This window comes from Hydractinia symbiolongicarpus, chromosome 10 (genome assembly GCF_029227915.1).
Source record: "Hydractinia symbiolongicarpus strain clone_291-10 chromosome 10, HSymV2.1, whole genome shotgun sequence".
Lineage (NCBI taxonomy): Eukaryota > Metazoa > Cnidaria > Hydrozoa > Anthoathecata > Hydractiniidae > Hydractinia > Hydractinia symbiolongicarpus.
The window spans coordinates 11,099,767-11,124,106 of record NC_079884.1 but is presented as its reverse complement, the minus strand read 5'-3'; the positions used below and the strand labels follow the sequence as shown (position 1 = coordinate 11,124,106).

At 32.7% G+C, this 24,340-nt stretch overlaps 1 protein-coding gene across 1 annotated transcript; it reads left to right on the top strand.

Moving 5' to 3' along the window:
* Positions 1-1,027: 1,027 nt before the first annotated feature.
* On the top strand, positions 1,028-21,851 carry LOC130612263 (uncharacterized). Its single transcript, XM_057433567.1, has 26 exons — positions 1,028-1,215; positions 1,409-1,436; positions 4,570-4,614; positions 4,916-5,080; positions 5,221-5,294; positions 7,020-7,137; positions 7,230-7,268; positions 9,606-9,638; positions 9,932-10,072; positions 10,704-10,757; positions 11,380-11,556; positions 11,728-11,801; positions 12,104-12,221; positions 12,296-12,334; positions 12,784-12,816; positions 13,667-13,768; positions 14,177-14,230; positions 14,968-15,138; positions 15,935-16,005; positions 17,046-17,166; positions 17,260-17,298; positions 17,376-17,408; positions 17,940-18,209; positions 19,604-19,840; positions 20,310-20,656; positions 21,274-21,851. Exons 1-26 carry the CDS (start codon positions 1,162-1,164, stop codon positions 21,514-21,516), a joined length of 2,880 nt encoding a protein of 959 aa, XP_057289550.1. The 5' UTR covers positions 1,028-1,161; the 3' UTR covers positions 21,517-21,851.
* Positions 21,852-24,340: the final 2,489 nt, after the last annotated feature.

The following is a 24,340-nucleotide window of genomic DNA, read 5'->3' as shown; positions in this document are numbered from 1 at the left end:
GCGATTAGCGATGCGTTGGCGACAAGTCGAGCAGAACTTGTTGTTAGCGGAGCGGAAAATTAGAGTTGAATTAATACAACTGTTGAACTTTTTTAAATTCTTTTATTCGTAAAGGTTTATGTAATTGAGGAACAGTCTAGCGACACACTGTGATGGTGTATAGAGAATCCACAGGACAATTAAACGCAACGCAATTGTTAATTTGGAAAGATAGAAAAACAGTAGCTAGCTGTTTGTGTATATTCTCGTATTCGTTGATTTTTTTTGTTAACAATTTTCCCCAAAGATATAATACTTCTTACTCTGAAATAATTTCTAAAAACATGTTTTTATCATAATGTGTTAAATGTACTCATCTTTAAGTTAGTTATAAGTGTTAAAAATTTAAAAATTTTCTGAAACGTTTTTTGTTTATAAGAAACCACTTTATAAGAAACCACTTTATAAGAAACTGACTAGTCGCCTTCTAAAAATTTAAGAAACTTTTACTAGTTGTAAAAAATTTTTAAATAAGAAATGTTTTTCACACATGGCTTCCATCAATCAAAATCATTGGAATGACACTCAGGAAATTATCACCTAGTATAACAAGAAATTAGACAAATATCCAGTAGACTACCTAAAAATTCGCGATTATTACGGAAGAGATGTAACTGCAGATGATGAAAAAAAGGCGAAAGGGTTATTTAATCTTCTCTTGTATTGATCTAAAAAGCAAAATGATACCGGAGTTTAAGAAACTTTCCCTAGTTGGCCATTTGCTTAGTTTCTCATAGAAGAAGTATCTTTTGACTTTCGAAGTTAGTTTGAACAAAAAGCTTTCGGATTAAAATGATGAATGCAGTTATTTATTACTGATCTCTGCTATTTTTATATTTTTTTCATTCTTACGAATCAATGTCATACCTACCACTCATAAAAGAGTTTGCACGCCATTACGACTTTATAACCAAACGTCACTAGAAAAATTAAGCTATCCATTTTTTTGCGTAACTCGTTAAAACTTATTAAATCAATTAAATTAATTTTTTATTAATTACTTATGCCATCACTTTTTCCTGTACATCACTTGTTTACGTAGTCAAAATAAATAATATATACACATATGAACTGGAAGAGTAGTTTCTCGTTGTGTTTTTGAAAGTCTATGAGTGGTTTGCAATGTCAGCTTCGATCAATGTTTTTTTACTTGTTTTGTGTTTATATGATCTACAGGTAAGCAGTTTATAATACTTTTGTTTTAATTTTAAGCTAATGCTTCATCTCCCTCTAAAATTTGTCGATTATTTTATTTAAAGTCAGATAAATAGTTAGAATTTTTATTTTCGCAAAACTATTTCCTTGTAGCTCACTCACTTGATCGCTCACTCGCTCGCTCACTTGATCACTTAATTTTCCTTCGTTTTAGTTCATTCATTCAAGCAACTCTGTGACAGGTATTCAATTTACATTTTCCAAATTAACGGGAAGAAGTATTCTACGAATTATTATAGTAACTCGCCATAGAATGAATGTGGTAAAAAAGAAAATATGAAACAAGTTTTAAAATAGTATAAGCTTTTCGGTTAAAACCATCCTCAGTGCATACATAGATGTAATAAATTTTAATGTGAACGTTTTTACATAAGTTTTTAAAAAGAAATTAGATATATACAAAAAAATATAACTACCCTCAAGAAGGCAATTATCATTTACTACATACATAGAAATCACATTTTGCTATCACGCATGCATATCAGCTGATAAGCATTTTGTGATAACGTAGACGTATACATTTCTGTCATGCCACTCGATTTCTAAATAACAGGAGTTGTTAGATTCAATTTAATTTTGGACGTTTCAACGCGATAAATGAAGCTTCCAAGTTTTTCCTCAACTCAATAAATATACAAATGCAAGTGGAATATCAGTGGTAAGTTTAAAGTTCTGACCAATTATAGCACAAACAGATACGTGCACGTATACCACTGCCCAAGTGATTGGTGATTATTTAACACCTGCATGTGATGAAAACAACAACATCATAAAAAAAACGCCCAGGACTTTTCTAAAATGAAGAATGCGTGTCATATGACGTAATGACTCTTTTTACAAACATTCCTCTTGCTGAAACGATTGAGTATATTTTGGGCGAAATTTATGTTCGCCAAAAACTGTCCATCATTTGTAGCAGACTAATTTTTAGGAGGCTGTTGTTAAAACTGACAACGGAGTCAGTCAAAGTCTGTTATTTTCCCCAACATCTTCTTAACAAAATTAGAGAAGGAATGTGTTGAACCATTTAAACCACGGTTTTATAAACGATACGCAGATGACGTCATAAACAGGCGAATAAAGAATCAGTCAGACGAATTACTTGATAAACGGAAGACTTATCATCCAAAGATATCGTTCACTATTGAAGTTAACCCTAAAAGGTTCTTGGATACCAAATTAGTAAACGAAAATGGTATCTATCGTACACAAGTATACAGAAAACCATCCAAATATTTCACACATTGGTCATCGCAAATTCCAAAACCATACAAAAGGAATGCCATTAATAGAGATCTCAGTGATGCAAATCGTATCGTTCGAAATCAAAAAGAATATATTAGGGAAAATTTTCGAAATGCAAATTTCCCTTCCAGGTTTGTGGAAAGCGTCATTGATCAATTTCAAGATGACCAGTTTATAATTCCACCCAGTTTCTTTGACTTATCAAAACCATTCATTCTTTTAGAAGTTCCAGTTTGTGAAGAAAATAAAAAAGTTTCAAAATCATTAATTTCAAAGTTTCACAAGTTTACAAACAATAAGTTCAAAATTGCAATAAAATTGAATACAAAAAAGATACGCCGACTGTTTTCACCAAAAGATCGAAGTCCATACCCTTCTTGCGTTATTTTTAAAGGAACGTGTGCCACTTGTAACACATCTTACATTGGCGAAACAAGACGAAATACTGTGGTTCGCTGGAATGAGCATAATAACCCAACCAAGAATTCCGAACCACCAAACCATATTTACCATAATCCTGATTATCAGTTTAGTTGAAAATTTTGATGAAATCACCTCTAAGAACGAAGTTGAGGAGAAACTTGGAAGTTTCATTTATCGCGTTGAAACGTCCAAAATTAAATGAACAACTTGAATCTAAAAAACTTCTGCTATTTAGAAATGGAGTGGCATGACAGAAATGTATACGTCTACGTTATCACAAAATATTTATCAGCTGAGATACATGCGTGATAGCAAAATGTGATTTCTATGTATGTAGTAAATAATAATTGCCTTCTTGAGGGTAGTTACACTTTATTGTATATATGTAAATTACTTTTTTAAAATTTATTACATCTATGTATGCACTGAGGATGGTTTTACCCGAAAAGCTTATGAAATTTTAAAACTTGTTATACATTTTAGATTTTACCACAAATATTCTACGATTTAGTGTTTTTTTTTGTTCTAAAAAAATGTTTCTAATTAAGACTAGTATTTTTGCGAACTTCAACTGGAAAGCAGTTTTACTATGACAAAATCTAATAGAGCGATCCAACGGTTCAATTTATTTGACAAAACGTGTAAATTCTTAGATCAGATCGATCGGATATTTCCGATCTGAAATTTCTGCAATTGTTTTGTACGTAGAACTACACGTCAGTTCCTTTTAAAACTTTACCACATTACACCTTTCCCGAGACCATGAGTCATACTTTTTTTAAACTCGTAAAATATGAATACCATATTTGAATTCAGCATAGTTTGTTTAATTTATGTGTAAAAGTTTAACTTGATACGCCAACAGAAAGTGCTATTTTGAGAAGATATATATCACAGTTAAAGTCTTCCTAATGTTCAAGTTACCATGTCCCGCCTCGTTTTCAAAAAGAGGTTAGACATGCCACAAATCTTTAATAGCAGGTTGTCTACTTGCTGCATTGTTTCGAAATTTTCTTTGCTTATGACATTTTTGATAAGGAATTCAAATCTGTTGTCCGTTTTTCATAAAACTCAACAGAAAAAGTTGCGGCACATCAAAAGAATAAGTCTCGGGAAAGGTGTATTGTCTGAAACGTTCGCCTTTTTTGTCAAACCTATTGGAATTTTGAAACTTTTTAATTCTAATATTTTTCCCCAAAAATCTGTTTCTATAACGTCATAATCTACTCTCACTATCAGTTTTCAAAGTAAGAAATTCCAATCACAAATTTCGTCTCTTACTGAAGTCTTAAAGCAACAAAAAGATTTCACATTACTTATAAATCAATTTTGAGACTCGTTTTAATTTGACTGCATTTTCCCGCGTGCGCTCTTGAACAAACTTTCTTATTTCTTTAATAATTCGCTGCCGCTTACAAAACAATCGGAAAATGCACTCAAATGGAAATCATCTTTAACTAAAAAGTTTAATTGGAAATTTAAATCTATCATATCTTTACGGTATGTAGCAGTAAACGCTCATAGTAGCAAATTATTTATTTATTGACAAAACCACTTCTTTCGACAAAACGTAAATATTTGTTGTGGAACAACTAGTATCGCATTCACTTACAGCATTTATGATATTTTGATTCTGTATTTCTTTAGAGACTAATATCTGCAAAAATTTCACAGAAAATTACGTCAACCGAAGTAAGTTTTTATGGCCAGGGTTTTATCTGCATAGATGCACTTCTGTTGTAGACTTTTAATGTAAGAAAATCCCTAAATACAGTTGATAAAGTATAACTAATATAAACTTGTATCAGTTTTTTTTGTGGTTTTATTCTTCATTTTTATCAAATCTTATAATAACAAATTTAGTTATGGCATGATAACCATCCTTTTTTCCAACTTCTTACTATTATCAGAAACAAATAAAAAAAGTTTTAAAATGTTCACAAAAAAAAAAATGAAATCCTCGATCAAACTTATTTAATATTTTTTCTTTCAGAGAAATACATATCTTTAAATCAACTATCCAACACGTGTGAAAATGAATCATGTTTTGGGCGGACCAGGAAATTTGAAGTATTTTTTAATATTAAACTGGATCCACATGAATGTTACATAAATGTTGTCAGTCGTGAAGATATAAACGAATACAGTATAAATAGTGGTGAGAAATTATTATTATTATCATTTTCTTATATGTTGGCTCATACTCATCGACAGAAAAGTGTACACATTTATTGTTTAGCGTGTGTACTGATCAATTTCTACATACAACAGTATGATATACACTGTAATCTACATTAGGTTGCTGGGGATATGCATATGAATATACAACAACAAATGGAACAAATACAACTAATTATTCTCAATTCAGCAAGGTGAGTAATACCAAATACAAATCTTTTTTTTTTTTTTTTTTTTTTCTTTTCAATTTATTTAAAGTCGATTATTCACATATTTACAATAGTTTCCAAAAAAAAAAGTAATTAAGAAAACTAATCTAAATCGACTAAATTTTTTATGTTTACAATTAAATAAAATCATTTTTTTTATATATATAAACAATAATAACAACAAAGTTCTATAAAGGGACCTTACATTCATCACAGTTACATTTAGATCCGTCCCACATTTTAATCATGCTTTTAAAAACTTTAAGGTTGTCACATCGTTTCAAATGTGATGGTAGGTTATTCCAAATCTTTGGTCCCAGGGCTGATAAGCTATTAGTTCCAAAAGTCGCGGTCCTTTTCCTTGAGACTACCAAATTATTTGTATTTTGTTCTCTGACTGTCCTACCGTTATCATTTAAACAAAATATATCTTTCATAAAAAGAGGGCTGCTGTTATTTATAGTTTTAGAGATTTCTATACACAATGACCGTAAGCGATTTACATTCATGTGACTCTTGCTGGAATTTTTAAGTAAATTTTCGTATGTACTTACCGTATCATTATACAGAAATCTTAATGCTCGTTTTTGTATCATTTCGACTTTAGATAAAGATTTAGAAGAAGAAAAATGCCATATAAGGGAACAATAATTGAAATTTGCGTAGATAAAACTTTGAACTAAAATATATTTTGCTTGAAAGGACAAGAAACTTCTAAATCGAAATAAGGCATTTAGTTGGGCTGATGCTTTGCGACACAAATCACTAACGTGTCTGTCAAAATTTAATTTATTGTCTATAGTCACACCTAGTAATTTCACGTTATTTTCACTTTCAATAGTTTTATTTCCTATGTTAAATTTTAGACCTAAATTATCTGCCTTATTCTTTGTCAGAATTATCGAGTGAAACTTTTCAGGGTTTGCAATCATTTTATTCTCTTTTAACCAGGAGAGGGCAGTTTTAGCTTCGTTTTCTAAAGTATTTATCAAATTAGGAATAGAATTTGAGAAGTTGGATATTGTGTTATCATCAGCGTAATTATGTAGCTTATATTTTTCTATAAAAAGAAACAAATCATTTATAAATATATTGAATATGATAGGTCCCAAAATAGAACCTTGTGGTACACCAGATAAGATAATTTGAAATAGACTATAGATCCCATTTATTCGAGTGGCTTGCTCTCTATCAGTAAGATAAGATAGAATGAATTGAAGAGACTTATTGTCAAATCCATAAGCAGCTAATTTCGCAATTAGTAAGTCATGTGGTACACAGTCAAAAGCTTTTGAAAGATCCATCAAGATCGCACCCACCACATAATTCTTATCAAGTTTACTCTTCCATTCCTCTATTAAGCGAATTAGTACTTGTTGGGTACTACAATATTAAATATTTTGCACGTACTCGCTAAAAGTTTTCTAAAAAGTTCTTGTGACCAAATGTTGCTACCTAAAAAAGAACGTCCTTGAGACGATCTAGTAAAAACGCTTTTGTAAGTACAATGAAGTGAAAATCTTTGCGGTCAAGTTTGTTGCGTATACAAAAAATGGAAAACGGTGCGGAACAAATTGTGGCGTCTGTTTGACTTTTAATTTTTTTTTGAACTTAAATGTATTTTTAACCCTCTCACGTCATATCATTTAGGTTACTATTTTAAAACTGCTTTTAGAATGAAATTCTGAAGTTGAAATTTTACATTTTTAGAGTTGGAATGAAGCTGTATTTACCATACCAGTAAGTTGCAATAAGAAACAAACTTACAATTTCTCGATATATTATCTACCTTCGCGTTTATTGTCCAAAGAGAGTTGGACATCATTCAGTAAGCACTTTAATTAACATCATCAATTATTTTGATAACTTTTTTATTTTATTCAAATGGCTATTTTAATAGCTACTTATTTTTATTTTTAGGCAAATGTGAATTCGCCATCCTCCAATTTTTACGACAAAGTAAGACTTTTTATTTAAATTATTTATTGCATTGTTTATTAAATCCTGGCGGAGAGTAATTTATTAAAACAGACACCTGCAGTCATGACAATGTGTTTTTAACCCTCCTTTTTTCAAGTACGAATACCTTGTATGAAGCGCTGTTTTTTAAGTATGAATACCTTGTATGAAGCGCTGTTTTTTAAGTATGAATACCTTGTATGAAGCGCTGTTTTTCAAGTATGAATACCTTGTATGAAGCGCTATTTTCAAGTACGAATACCTTGTATGAAGCGCTGTTTTTTAAGTATGAATACCTTGTATGAAGCGCTATTTTCAAGTACGAATACCTTGTATGAAGCGCTGTTTTTTAAGTATGAATACCTTGTATGAAGCGCTATTTTCAAGTGCGAATACCTTGTATGAAGCGCTGTTTTTCAAGCATGAATACCTTGTATGAAGCGCTGTTTTTCAAGTATGAATACCTTGTATGAAGCGCTATTTTCAAGTACGAATACCTTGTATACCGTAAAATACCTTTACTTCTTATCATAAGGTTTTTATCTACATAAAGTATATATAGAAATATATATAACAAATACATAAATAACAAATACATAATATAAAAAAATACATATAGTACAACAATCTCTCCAGCTCTAAATATTGAGCTAGTTATATCGAAATCGAAGTTATAATGGACGCAACACAGCAATATATAATAGTTAAGCAAACAACCTCAACAAATCAGATTAAAAGAGTCACAGAGGTATATAAACACATGACCTAAGTAGTACAGAGCACGTCGTACATGCATACATAGCCTTACTATACATTCCAGCTAAAACTACAGATCTAAACGACCAGGTGCTCTTTAATTCGGTTCTACCTTCAGTTAGAGCAGGTTCTGCAGCTAAGTCAACGTCCTGTGGTACAACAGCATCTGGTATGACGGAAGGTATATCAATGTCTGTGTTAACAGATTTATTCATTATAACTGATTTTGTTGGCTGGTTTATTTCAGTATCGATGCCTACATCGGTCTGTGGAAGTTCATTTATTGGTGCAAAATGGCGAATTGACACGGTTGACTCTTTTCCATCAGGGTATTGGATGTAAGCATATTGTGAGTTAGCTTCTATCAAATGCACTTCGTCGACTAATGGCTTAAACTTTGAATTTCTTCTGAAGCGTCGAAGAAAAACTGGTCCTGGACACGAGAGCCAGGAAAGAACAGCAGCAGCGACGTTGATATAAAAACATAGGCTCTAGAGGTGTCGCATTTGTGGCGGTTAAAATTAATGAACGAATTGAATGGAGCGCATCAGGTAAAAGGTGTTCCCAACACGAGATTGGTAAATGTTTGGAATTGAAAGTCAAGGTGACAGTTTTCCAGATGATTCCATTGTACCTTTCGCATTGACCACTTCCTTGAGGGTTATATGGAGTAGTTATGCTGGTCCCAATTCCTTTCTTATGTAGAAACTTTTTATTCATGTATGATGGACCTCGATCAGAATGGATGTAAGACAGCAACATGGAGAATAACTTACACAGACATTTAATGACTGTTGGTGTTGCCATGACGATACACGAAAATGCAAAAGGGAATCTTGAGAACCCATCAGTGATAGTCAGGATATATTTGAAGCACTTAGTAGTGGTCCCAGAAAATCAATGTTAAAACGTTCAAATGGCTGGGTGGATTTTATAAGATGCGCTTTAGTTGGTCGGAAATATTGTGGTTTTCACTCACGACATATTCGACAGTTATTAGTGACACGTTTAACACTATCAACCGATTCGAATTAAGTTGTTATTCAGAAGAAAACCTTTCGTGTATTTTACGCTGGTCAAACTATTATAATTATTATTTCGAATATTTATGCAGAATATAGTCACTTCAGATTTGCAAACACTATTACCAATGTGATTCACATGTTTTAAATATATCATTAGGTATACACCAGCATTACCTACCCAGTTGTCCTCACATGGCATGGCATGGGCAAAGACACTTGCTAAACATGCCGTGTTGTGGACTGAACCATGGATGTTGAGATGACAAAGCGAACATCATAAATACAAGGCCACGCGTTATAAAAGACTTTTTTTGCTATATAAACATAAAGAGTAGCTACATATCCATGTTGAAAAGGGAAAACTTAAAATTAGAGTCTTTTCCAAGTGCGCTGGCAAGAAAACTCGTCGCTACGGCGGAAAGTACAGTCAAATGGAAATGAGCCTTTAATTGAGCTTTTCTTAAGCGGTTGAAGAGAAACATATGATATATTATCTTATTCTACAGTCAAATAGAAATAAACATTTAGGTAATCATTTTTCTTTCCTTGATTTTAGACGTATCGGAAGCAAGATGTTTTAATTCGACAGGTAATACACAACCGTATTTGTTTTGTGAAGAATCATTTGGAAAAGATTAATTAGAAAATTTATTGTACCAGATTTCCCTAGTATCTGCAAAAATATTCTAACTAATATTTTTTGCAAAAAATTCCTATAAATCATTTAGATTCTTTATAACCCTCTGTAGCTGTAATTGAGTCTGATGCAATGCAAGAAAGACTTGTAAAATGTTATTGATTGTTGGTAGCAGGTGGCTGCCACCCAAAGTTTTTTTCAGTATATTAAGTATTACCTTTTAATTTCAACTAACTATTTTACAGCCTTAAATGAAAAAAGAAAGTTTGTTGAAGCCATGTGCAAAAAACACTCAGACAATGAAGAAATGGTTCTAGCAGATTTGAAGAATAGATTAACTGCAGAAAACTGCGCACATGAAATACTGGTCATGTCTGGGAAAGTTGGTATATGTCTTTTTAAACTATTAGTTTGTGCTGCCGGTATTAAATTTCTGCAAAAAAGAATAATATTGCTCTAGTTAATCATATTATTCCAGGAGGTCTTTCGTCAGTGCAACCTTGAATTGGAACTTACAATGCTTAGGAGTTGAAACTTCTAATAGTAATAGAAAAAACGCAATGCATACATGTGCACCAAAAAGACTTTTTAAAAAAAACATTGCCAACGCTAATGACTGATTATATATCTCTTGAGGGAAAATATTCCCAAATTGTATAGATAAGTCGCGAAATGTCGCAAATTTGCAAAAATTTCTTAACTCGTAGTATTCAAGACAAAACAAAATAACCCTAAAAATACCATTAAACGTTAGTGAAAGTCGCGTAAGTTCGACATGAATTTGCATTTACAAAGAAGTTATGTATACTTGAAAATGCTATAGGCTCTCACAATATAATTGAGTAAACACTCTTCTGGTTTACCAGCCGTACACAGATTATAATAAATTCTTCAGAAACAAGTGTGTCTATTAAGCATAAAAAATTGTAACAGTCTAAATAGCATTGACGGAACTGACTGAACTGACGGAAGAAGTTAATTAGAAAGTTTAGCCAATTTAGATTTTGTTGTTTTTAGACCCAGATTTTATCTGCAATAAGACGCACTTCATTAAAGCATATGTTAGGCAAGGTAAGCATACACATTTATTCGTTATCTACAACAGCTCCAACAGAAGCACGATAAAAAAAGATGGTGAAACATACCAAATTGTGCAAAAACTCTCCTTGTTATTCCAGAAATACAAAAATATTGACAATCAATGCTAAAACATATTGGGACGAGGCGAAATTTATGTTACTCCTATATTAAATTTAAATAATTTAAAATGTTCAAATTTCACTTTTCAATGCTTACAATGAACTTAAGTATCCAACCAAAACGCTTAAGCTGTGCTCAATTTTTGCTAGCCTCAGCAGGACTATTATTTCTGCCATTTCGGCACATCGTGCAACCTCACTTGGTGGGTTAGATAACCATTGTGTCTGAACCGTCAGAACCGTCGCAGGCTTCAGAGCATTGGTGACTTAATGCTTTTTACCATTTTGGTAATAAAATAACTCCTTCTCTTTTCAACATAACTGCTTATAATACTCGTTTCTTTTCCTTTTTTTTTAACAATACACGCCCAGTTTGTTTTGAATAACCATCTATCTATTTCTTTCTTTACGTTTGCTGTTTTAAAAACTATCAAGAAAGGGGTTAAAAATACTGGCACAAATTAAAAATTTTCTGTTATTCATTTTGTGTCTAGATAAATATGCATCATTAACGAAATTATCAAACACATGTCGTAAAATTAATGAGGATAAACCAAATTGTATCGGACCGGTATTGAATTTTAAAATTCTCTTTGATTCAAAACTGTATCCAGATCAATGTTACATTAATGTTACCAGTCATGAAGATATATCCGAATTCAGTGTCAATGGTAAGAAATCCTTTATATGTGTATCTTATATGTTTACATGAAGTAAAATAATTAATGGACACTCATCGACTGGAAAGTGTAGTCATTTAATGTTTACCGTGTGTACTCAAGGAGATGTACTGATCAATTTCTACATCCAACAGTATGATATACACCTGTAATCTACATTAGGTTGTTGGGGATATGCATATGAATATACCACAACAAATGGAACAAATACAACTAATTATTCTCAATTCAACAAGGTGAGTAGTACCAAACACAAATATTTTGTACGTACTCGCTAAAATTTTTCTAGAATGTTCTAGTGACTAAATGTTGCCACCTAAAAAAAGAACGTCCTTGAGACGTTCTAGTAGCAACGCCTTTGGAAGTACAATGAAGTGAAAATTTTTGCGGATACAAAAAATGGAAAACGGTGCGGAAAAAACTCTTGCGCCTGCTCGACTTTTAATTTTTTTTAGAACTTAGATGCACTCTAACCCTTTCAGGCTTTCAAAATGCTACTTAGAATTCAATTTCAAAGTTAAAAATTTTATATTTTTAGACTTGGGATGAGGCTGTATTTACCATACCAGTAAGTTGCAGTGAGAAACAAACTTATAATTTCTCGATATATTATCTACCTACACGTTTGCTCAAACAACTACGGTGGAGTCCGTCAGGTAGGTTATTTTTTATTCAGTGATATAAGAACTTAAAGCAATAGGCGTAATGAAACTTTGATTTAAAATTTTAGAATCATGTGAATACCGCGTGCTGGACTATTTATATCGGGGTAAGAATCGATCTGAAGTTGTTTCTTGAATATTGCTCTTAGCGTGCCATCAAGTTAGTCATAAATAATCTCTATACCTGTCGAATAACACAAAAGCTCTTCTGTTAGCAAAACTATCTGCTCCGCCGAAGTCCCATAATAAAGCTCCCCGCTGCCATTATCCACGAGTTTGTTGTTATAATTCTAATTATCAGATTTTGGCGCAGTAGGCATGTCTCAGGCAACACTAATTTGTGCATCTGTAGCACAAAATAGCGACTAGTCGTTATCCTGTTGAAAATCAGCAAGTATTAGCCCGGGCGCAACAAGGTCGATTAAAATAAAACGCATTTGTTTTTCGCAGCTTGAAAATTTCGTGCATAGTTAGCACTACCAGTTTTTTGACTGACAGACAAAATACAACTAATATTTTAGGGAAGTAATATTGTGATTTTTTACTTACACTTTAGAGGCTTCGAATAAAAGATGTCAACCTATTCCTGGTACGCATTTTTAGAATTATTTTTCCGCGTATTAATTTACGCTTACAACAATTAAAGGTAGATTCTACTATTATAATATATTCCATACAATTTTATGCTCTTGAACGAGACTTCAAACCTTATCAGTTGAAGTTGAAGAAATTTGTAGCAAAACCATATTGAATCGAGTTCAAAAGAATGAAATACCTTTTTGTTTTTTGCGCATTTAAACATTATCAAAACAAAAGTGTGAACTACTGATGTCCTTCTTGTATACCGTGAGCACCCTGGGCGCTTATTAAGTTTTTGGATTTTTTGCATGGGAGCTTAATCGAGGGGGGCGCTTAAAAAATGGTGGACGCTTATAAATTTTTTTCTAATTTTGTACAAATTAAAGACAGCGGTAATTTTCAATTTTATTTTTTTTCTGAAAAATAAAATTAAACAAAAGATGTAACATAATAAACTTTAGTCTTTCTAGAGTTTTCACTATAAGAAATAAGCGCTCAGTTTCTCAAGGTAGTTTGCGATTAAGTGCTCCCTTTTATCAGGTGGGCGCTTATTCAAGGGGGGGGGGCAGACTAAAGAAATGCTAAACGCTTGATCGGATCATTACGGTATGATCGTACAGAATTGTACACTAGTTACTACAATTAATTGTAGCAGTAAACATTTTTCTTTTAAGATGGAGAAGGTAGAGAGGATATTAAAGATGTTTCGTTATTTCTAGACTGGATGTTACGAATTTATTTCGTGCAAAAAAATATCCCACTCCTTCATCTCCCTCTCCATCTCGTACTGAAATAAACCATATTTTATTAACTACTACACTTTGCGAAGAACATTTATCAACTTTTTAATTAACATTTAGATGTATCCGAAAGATCAAATTTCGCTAACATACTTTGCAAGAACTTCTCAGGCAACGCGGAATTGGCTGTAAAAAAGTTGGCAGATTGTTCACCAACTTTCGGTAAGTTGAATTCATTATTCCTTGGGATCAGATTTAACATTGGAATTTAAAACTAACTTTAATTGTAGTTTACCTTGTTACCAACTGTTTATACGACTCCACTTTCCATTTATAAATGTCCATAATAATTAAACGCAATGCAAACGATTAAGTTTTAAATAAACGTTTCCTTCTCATGAATCTCTTCTACCCAATAATTAGCTAAGGAAATTTAATTAACGCACTAATCATTCGAAAAAAGTATTTCTGTTTATAGCGTTGTTTGAAAAAAATAGCAGGCAAAAAATAAAAGAAAAATATCGAAATAATATTCAAAAAAATATTGCATTAAAAGACAATAACTTTTCTTGAATTGTGGTAATGCAGGAAATGAATTTTCAGAGTCTAATTAGATGTTTATTATTTCAGATCCTAAATCTATCTGTAGAAAATCATATTTCAAAGAACATTACATCAAGCCTGGTAAGTGTGGAATAACCCTGTTTTTTTGTGTTTGTCAGGAAGATGTAAAAGCATGATCTAAAGTTGGAAAAGGCATCTGATTTCAAACCATCCGCCACCGTAACCACCTACGCCATTCAAATTAACTTATAGGCGTTCGAATTAACTCTCGAAACCCTTAGCATAAACGTCCTTTTGGAATAACCAAGCATGCTTTTTTTGAGGAAAAGATGGGGATGATTTTGAATACTTCTATCTCTATAATAGCTGTATTCCGTCTGTCTGTTTGTGCGCGAAAAAAACATTGTGCTACGGAAACACAAAATATGCGATATATAAAGAACGGGTGACCCCGTGGATATTTCCACGGATGACCGACTAGTTTTTATAATAATAGCCGTATTCCGTCTGTCTGTTTGTGCGCGAGAAACACACCGTATTACAAAAATGCTATAAATAAAAAGGCGAGTGAACCCGTGGATTTATCCACGGGCTACCGACTAGTCTAAATTATAATACCCGTATACGTCTGTCTGTCTGTCACGCAAAATTGAACCGAAGTAGTGAGACACACGAAATTCGGATTTATCTAGGGGCCACCGACTAGTTTCATTAAAAACATTAAATTACTACGCTAAAACTTTTGCCATCTACTAAAAGGAATAATTCTTTTTAGCATTCATAGTTCCAAACATTTGGTTTTCTTGGTTGCGTATTTACATTCAGTATATATGGCATTGTATATTTTGCGTTTTTAGATAAATACAAATCTTTACAGAACTTGTCTCTAACCTGCAAAGAGGCGTACTATCACACCTGCTATGGAAGCCCAATGAATTTTACCTTTTCGCTTATAACAAAAACAAATTCAAATTGCTATTTGCTCATTCTCTCAACAGAAGATATACGCAAGGATAGCGAAAACATTGGTAAGCAGTGGTATTTTACTTAGAAGGCTATAAGAAAAAATAGTCATTGCTTTAATGATATTTCCTATCGCCTTGATTTAAAACAGAGGTTCTACCAACGTGATATAATTACGAACAGCCTGACTATCAAAATTTCAAGCCAAGTTTTTAGCGAGAATCCGCACCATGCGGTTCAATTTTCCATTAGAACTAAAAAGAAGAAGGTTAAATTAAATTTCAAAGGGTTTGTTTAAATATTTGCCCAGTACTATGCGATACACACTTTCTGATTGTCTTTGCTAATGCAATTTGAAATGCACTTTTTTTAAGGAACTAGGGTTACAAGAACACCAGGCTTTAAAAATGTAAAAGTTAAGAACACGTTAAGAAAATAAAGTGCTTATTTCTCCATGAAAGTATAAACAAAAGATATCAAATTTAAATAATTTATTTTTTTATTTTTCTTTTTTACATACGTTACACTCTTTGTGCAATTATCATTGAATTAGCTGAAATAACAGATTTTAGAAGGTACAAAATTAAGAACAATTTAAGAACATTTTGAGGCTTCAAATTGGAAAAGTTAGGAACATTCAAAGGCTTTCTTCAAGATGAGCGTTCTTATTGAAGAAAATATGTAGTATAATTTGAAATTAGTAGTCCCACATCGGCGAGTGAAAAATGTAATCCTTAAATTAACTATCGCATACATTATAAACATATTATGAATTAATCTTCTTTAAGAAGGATGACCAGAAATTGGTGCAGTGTTTCTTATAATTTATATATGATAAATATTTATGTACATTTATTAAAGGTTGTTGGGGATTTGCATACGAATATACATCGAATGGGAAAAAAATAACTAATTATTCTCAATTTAACAAGGTGCGTATTGAAATCATTTTTGCTTGCTAAAATTTCTAAATTGGCCAATCAATTAGAACTTGAGAAACAGAGCAGAGATTTTGTTAATATTCAAACTTGCAATTTACAGTTAGCAGTTGAAATATCTTCGATTTCGTTAAAAATTGCGAAATTAAATTGCTGGAAAAATTTGACTGTCTGCGATTTTTACAATTCATCTTGCAAGGTTAAATGTCACAATTGGATGGGTACACATGTTGTAGAACAGAGTGACACAAGAAATCAGTTCGATCTCTACACCAATCACGGACTCGGTGTCCACATATATTGCAATTTATTAAGCAGATTCAAGATCCAAGAATGGAAAGGAAATCTGCAAAATTTTATTCCCTTAAAAATTTGTTTCCTATGCAATAAAAAGTGTTTAAATTGATTGAAAAATTACAGTAACTAAAACCTCTTTTACATCATCACATAACCTTCAGACGGCGGATCGCAAAATTATCTAAGCAAAAATCGCACAAAAACAGCCTCAAAGTCTCACTGCCATGTATCCTTGTCATGAAAAGTGCTCTGCAGGATGAGTTAGCTATCAAGGCATGTCTAGCATGAACCGTCAAGTCTCTTCATCAGCGCCCTATCGCAGCTAAAATTTGGGAAAACTAATAATTTCTTAAACCAGATAAGAATATATTTTTATGAATCCTGCGAGAGCTCTCAGTGTTAAGATGGACTTCCATTCAAAAAACAAATTAGAACGAAACAAGAAAAATACTTAAGTTTGATTAGATTTATGCTAATTATTCTTTTCTTTTTTATAATCTTTTCGTTGCTGTCTGCAAGAAAAGTTGAAACGATTTCAAATTTCAGTTAGAATCGGAACAGATTGGAACAGAAAATTTTATTAAGCAATGAGATTGCAGAAATTAGAATTGTCCGTTCCGATCCGTTTTGATCTGTTTCAACCTGTTCCGATTTGTTCCGATCCGTTCGATCTGTAATTTTAAGTGGAAATTCAACTTTAAGCAAAATGAAGAAACATGTAGGTAAAATCTTTTTAGAAATGGAATGAAGCAAAGTTCATAGTACCCATAAGCTGCATGGAAAAAAAGACATATACTATGTCAGTATTTCTATTGCCAACACGGATTTTATTGCGTGAACAATCATGGACTTCGCCTAGTAAGGATTATTACCGAATTGTTCTTCATTCAAAATTTTGCAGCAATTCTGCACTCAACTAATAAGATTTTTGTATTTTTTGTTTGTTTTTAGATCAATGCGAATTTCAAGTATTACAACTGTTGCGCAAAAGTAAAATATATATTTAAATGATTCTACACGATTTGTAGTCGGATGTGTTATGTCTAATGAATTCCATTTTTTTTTAGAAATTATCGAGAATGGCTGCAGCAATGCTATAGGTTAGTCAGGCAGGATTTGGTTCCATTCACGTTATGTCTAAATTATAAATTTTGATTTTAAAATACTTACAGACAAGTCCTATAGGAAATAACGTTAGCCTATTATATCTAAATCGGATTAGTTAAGTTGGAACAAAAAACTAGCCCATGATGCGATCCTATTTTCAGTGTTCGTAGCCAGCTAGCTTGCTCTTGTCGGTTTTGTCCGGATTAGCTTTTTACCAGGACGATGAGACGAACTTTAACGAAGTAAATGAAAGTGATGTTGCTGAATGTTGCTTCAGAATTTTTTATGTGTTGACTGAGAAAATTATTCCTGAAAAGAAACACTTTTTCAACAATGTGTTAACAACAAGTTCTATGTTCAACATCTAAACTATGAAACGTTGGTACGGCCTTCAGTAGAGCAATGGTTGGGGTAACGAGATACCCTAACCATTGGTCTATTAAAGAGTAATGTCTTTTTTATAAAGAATTGCATCAACTTTTGCAAAGACTTTATTGTTGACTTTATATCTACTTTATTTATAGACCAGCATACAAGACTACAGTTTTCAGGCATGGTTTGCAAGAAGCATACCGATGTATTGGAAACACTAGGCGAATCCTTGTCTATTCAAAACTGCGAACTTACAATACGTAGTGTGTCTCACAAGAAGCAAGATTATAAGGATATCATAGCAGGGGTAACATCTTCAGCAGTCTTTGTTATGATCCTTGTTATATGCATGCTTCGATTCATTAAACGAAAGAGAAGTCTTGAATCCGGAAGTTATCTAACTGAATTTCCACTTAATGCAGGTATTGCGATTCATAACAAAAGTAAGAAGAAATACCTCTGATAGTCATAGATTTTAACAAAGAAGACTCTCAATCTTAAGATAAATTTTTTTGTCATTTGTGTAGCATCAAAATACTTAATTTCATCTACCCATGTGCAATGATAATGTCAATTATTGTGAAAGAAACTGCAATCCCGGACATAATTTATTGCAAAGAGGGCAGAATTTCAGCATTCGTAACCACAAGTAATTGTGAAACGCGTTCCTATGTAAATAGCACGAGCTCCGAACTCGTGAATGTGCACTCTTCAATGTATAAGGTGGACTCGAGATTTGGGTCATAAATTATTTGGTTAGATCCAACATGTTACAGGATATTAACTTGTGCTGATGTCATCACACTCAAATTCCATGATCCTTTGCACTTTTCGGAAATGCAGCTTGCGCAGTACCGACGTTAGTTACTTGGCCTAAACCTCTGCCAAAGTAAAAGGTTTACAGCTTACCGGCTACTGAGTACTGGCTAGGTGATCACCTTTGGCCATTTCAAGAAATAATCAAAACATTCTTTTGCTAAAAGATTATGTCGGGAATTGTAGTATCATAGCATTCTGTAACAATTCCAGTCGTACATAAACTCTTACAACATCTGTTAAATGATAAGTAGCTGAAATTTGTGAACGAAAATTTAATCTAGCTACCTATTAAAACGTGTGTATTTAGGTTGTCAACCAATGCGTAATCAACTGTGTGTAATTGTGTGTTACGTGCCAACCGTGGTTTTATATTACATGCTAATGAATAAAGGGATCTTTTATCAATTATACTTTATGGGGGCAAAGATTTTTTATAGCTGTAAAAAGTTTTATTCAGAGTTTTATTTGTAAACAAAAGAAGTTAAGCTGAAGTGAAGCTTCGCCATGTTAAATATACTTTACTGGAAGGATTTTTCACTGGAAAAAAAGTTCGCGTTTTTTTCTTTTGCTTTAAAAAATCGTAATATTAAATTCCGTGAAATATCAGGGTTCTTTGTGAAATGACAAAGTTAAAGTTTTTAGAGCAATATATTATTCAGGTTTAAAGAAAATAAATATTTTGAAAACGAGGCTATTCTTAGAAAGCTGGGCTATATAAAGGGTTTAACCGTAACTTTAAGCTCAGAATTGGGGCACTTAACGAACAGAAATATTTACGAAATTAGGTAATTTGTTCTACCTTGTGCTAAGGAACTTAGGGATATAATCATTTTTAGTATCGACTTCTTTAATAGAGTTTGGCATAATTAGGAAATTTAGGAAAGGTCTATTCACAACACGCGCAAAAGGTTTAATTTTTCTGTCAACTGGCGAAAATATTTTTACGCAAAATTTCCTGACGATAAAGTATTATAGACAAATTTTATTCGTGTTATAGAAGAAGATACAATAAATGATGCTCCAACAGTCATGATCCTAAATCGGCCAGGATGCGAATTGTTGGAAAACTTTCTCCGTGACTTCGCGTTTATTCTCAAATCATACTCAGTCAATGTTAAAATGGCATTACTGGAACAAAACGAACTTGATGCAGATGGTGGTATAGCAACATATATGCAAAAAAATATTTCCAAGTGCGATTATATTCTCATTATGTGCACTGAAAATACGAATGGTGAGTGCTTACTGCGAATATACCCTGTTCCCCTAGGGCCTTTACGCTCCTTCACTGGAGAGTAGAGATACTCAATCAAAAAACGTTTATTTCTTGCATCTTAATATCAGAAAACGGCAAAAACTCTGCCATTTATTGATTGCTGCTCATTTTTTTATTTTAAATTTATAATATATAATTCTTTTTATTGTATTATTAATTGATTTAGTTCAAATTATAAAAGCGTTTTCTGTCAAAATTTTGAACGTCGTCAAGTATGCTGACATTTGCTTTACAATCCTTGTTTTTGCAACTTTCAACCTTACTCATTGTCTAGAAGAGCTGTTTTTGTCACCTTATTACTAGAGTGTCAACAGTTCCCGTGTTAGCTAGAATAACATTGCGCGTTGCGAGAAAGTAACCAAGGGGAAGAAGATACCTAAATAGACTTTCCGCTAGTTTTTCTTATTACAATTTCTTTTCTTATTAGAAAATCATGTCATCATAAAACACAGACCTTATGAATTTGCATTAAAGATTATTGGCGGAATGGCGTTCCATGAAAATGATTGTTCTCGTTACATTCCTATATACTTAACATCCTACCAAGAGGCAGTGTCAATTTTGCCATCGTTTCTAAATGCATCACAAACATTTGGATATCGTTTACCGGACGATATAAGCAAGCTCATTCAAAACCTTACAAACAGAGACAGTATGTTATCAAGTACGGAAAGAGAAACAAAAGATAATTTTTTTATTCGGAAAATGATGGATAACCGTAAAAAAATGCTCGCATTAGAACATTCAAATTGTATCCAGGAGTATTGTACAAAAGTAAGTATTCATTTACTGCGAAGAAAGAAATGGAAGACTATTTTAGCCTTAAAAATAAGAAACTTATTTGAGTGCAGGTATTAAAAAATTCAAAATTTAGAAGATAGAAATCTTTCGACAATTTATTTTGCAATGGATAGAACTGGAAACTGCCATATTCTCAAAAATAAAAATAAATAAATAAAAAATACAATTAATTAATTTTACATGATGAATAAGTAAAATTATAACAAATGGGTTCTGGTTTTGCTTAGTTTTACCATAGTAACCAATGAGATTGTAAACAAACACATCCAGATTCTATAGTAAGAGTTTCTGGTCCTATACGCAGAGTAAAAATCTAAAATACTGGTCTCTTTTCTTTTTAATAAAAGTAAAGGTTCCCTACACACTGATTATACTTCAACTTTAAATTTTTTTGACAAATATTTTGGTCAGTTATTATTAGAAATCGTAAAAATTGTTGGCTTGAAATTCTGGAGGTGCTTACTTTCACAGGATTCACAAAATTCTGCGGAATATCATTAGAGGGCCACTTCACAAAAAATGTATACACGACAAATTTTCTGTCATTAAGGTATCTTTCAGCAAAATAAAAACCAGAATTTTTTCCATAGGGTACGTCTAGAGGTAGCGTTGTGAATTTATCATCCATTTGGCCATCCACGGTGCAATCAAGATGGTCATCCACAGAATCATTAGACTGTGACGGTAGAAACGCAGGAATGGAGTTACTGCCGTCTGACAATACAACCATGTTGTGCAAATATAACACTATGTTGAATGGGAAAGCAATGACTGAAGAAGAAAGACAAGAAAGGGTCAAATTGGTCAATGGATTCATTGATGATCCTGTTTGAATACGAGGAAGGAAATTATTAGCACCAAATGAATTACTGGTTGTGAAAACGTGATTCGCATTTCCGCCCCATTTAAATATGTAAAAGAAATGTAATGCAAGGAATTGATGCCAATGCATCATAATACTTATGTGAAAAACCATAAAAAAGGAGATACATTTCTTATCTCTCTTGTTTCTATCACACAACTATCCTTAAATTTATAGGTAGAATTAAAAAAATTCAAAAGTAAAAGTGTTACAATAAACGTTTTTAACCTGAAATCCTAATATCAAATAGATTTAAGATAAAGTTATTTGACAGAGGAATTTGCATACTAGTGGATGATGTTTTACAAAGCATATTCTTATAAAAAGAAACAGCGTGCATTTCCCTATTTATGAATTCTTCAACATTATAACAGTGAAGGAATAATGAAAGAGCACAATAATACAAAGACAATGTTTTAATGCTTTTGTGACAGTTGCAAGCCTTATCATAATGAATTTCTAGCTGACAAAAAATCTGTTTCTCACGTTTTTCATGAGAAAACAAAAACCACGCCACTTTTGGTAAAATGAAGAAGCCGCAATGCAATTTCCAAGACTGGATTTTTTTTAAAAAAAAAGGAGTAAACTGTTCTTAATTGTTCGCCAAAACGCCTGAAATTTGCTTATACGCGACGACTTCTAATATTTGTTTGTCTTGATAAGTAAATATTTTCACAGACAATTCTAAAAATCATCTTTTTGATGCCTCTGTTTTGACGCCGCTGACGTAAATGAATGTTGGTCCTTAAAGAATATCATGCAATATGGACCATTTGTGGCCATTCATCCACCAGTTATATTTAGCATGTACGGCAGATAGTAACACTCTAATTAGCTAAATTCTGAAAACTTAGCTACTTTTTATTGTTGGACAATTAAGTTTAATTGCACCTCAACTTCCTCAATAAGGCAACTTGCTCCACCTCTGACTTAAAATAGGAAACATCAATACGTTATATAAACGCAAAATAAATTTGATACATTGATTATTCACTTTCAATTCAATGCGAAGCAATGAAAAGCGAGCGAAGCGTGTGTTTGAGCAACATAAAACTTTGCATAGAAACGAACTTTGATAACGTAACTTGGATTATCAGCTACATATTATATGTAGGCATAGTTCTACTTTATGACTGACAGATTTTCGCAGACAAAAAAGGCGTGCTTTTTTTCTTGGTATATAAGGTCGTATAAAAGAACGGTACAAAGTTCAATTAGAATAAATTCTTGCGTTCGTGTAAAATTTACACTTAAATGAAACAGATTAAACGAGGGATTTACCCTGTTTATTATTTCCAGGGGTGACAATGGCTTAGATGGGGAGTTCTAAAATATTTATTGCTTATTTCGACTTACGCAGACCTAGTCAGGGTCCGCGCTCTGGCAGACATCACCGTGTAACTTTCAACGGCCAACACAGTGTGCTATTCGCCCAATTTCCCTAACATGGCTTGGGTTAACCCGGGTCTAAGGTAACACTCACTCACCTAGATTGAATCGCCACCAAGGGGAAACGAATCCCGGTCTCCCACACAGAGTGCGAGAGTTATAACCACTAAGCCATCGCGCCACAAAAGTAACAAAATAATTTGCTAGCGACAAAAACATTTGACAAACATTTCCACGATAAGGATAGTTGACATTTTTTGAATTCCAAAGCACTAATTTTGGATCTGTTGAATAATTATGTCATTGTTTTAAAAGCTACCTTGACAGATTACAACGTTCTGTTTGTTATCTCATGTCCTGTTTATTTCTTCAGAAATATTTCCATCTGATATGTAATATTACTGACATTATGAAGATATGTACTATAGTTCGAAACAACACCAACATATGTGGCTAAAAACACTGTCACTTCTAACAATACGTGACGCAATTATGCGCGGATGCGTGAAATATTTGCATTTTGATTTTAAACTAATGATAATACACAATTAAGTTTCCCTTTTTGTTAAAAAGCTAAAAACAAGAACAATCAATTAGATTTTGTAGGCTTTTTTGGTTTATCGAAACCTCCGTCTTCTTTTGGAAACATTTCATTTTGATTTATTTCATTTAAAATTTGCGCATGTCATGGTAAAAAAGAAATGGTAAATTCGAACAGTTGCTAGCTTTTGCAACCAATTTTTTCACCTTCTTCATTTCTTTCTACTCCCGTACTTTCTGCTATCGCTTTTAAGTATTTTTATATTTCCTAGCAATGAAGACAGCATCTCTCTTAAAATGATCTCCATTCCTGTAAGTTTTATTATCTTCTAACATCTCCTCAAATCTAAATCGAAGAGTTGAGCATATTATGTAGTATATAGTCGTTAGTCCGTGGAAACTCCACGGGTTCGCCCGTCCTTTTTATACAGCATTGCGTGCTTCTCGCTATTGCGCAGCTAAGCTACCATTTTACGTGACAGAAAGACAGACAGACGTATACAGGTATTATAACATAGATTTTTAATTTCACTACGTTTGTGTTATTGTCGGGAAAAAGGCCGTATTCCAGTTGGGCACGACAACGTTATTTTAATGTTAAACGTTTTTTTAACTAATTTAATTACCCATCAATTTGTAACTTTTTTAAAAAAATTTAAAACGGTTTTTTAACGTTAATATAACGTCATGGGGTTGAACGTTAGAACCACAATATAACGTTATTTTAACGTTGTAATAACGTTATGTGCGCACTAGGATAGTGCTCGACTGTGAGAAATTTGTACCACAGTATACTGAACTAGTCGTTGCCCGTGGAAAAATCCACGGGTTCGCCCGTCCTTTATATTTACCCGTCGCGACAAAGT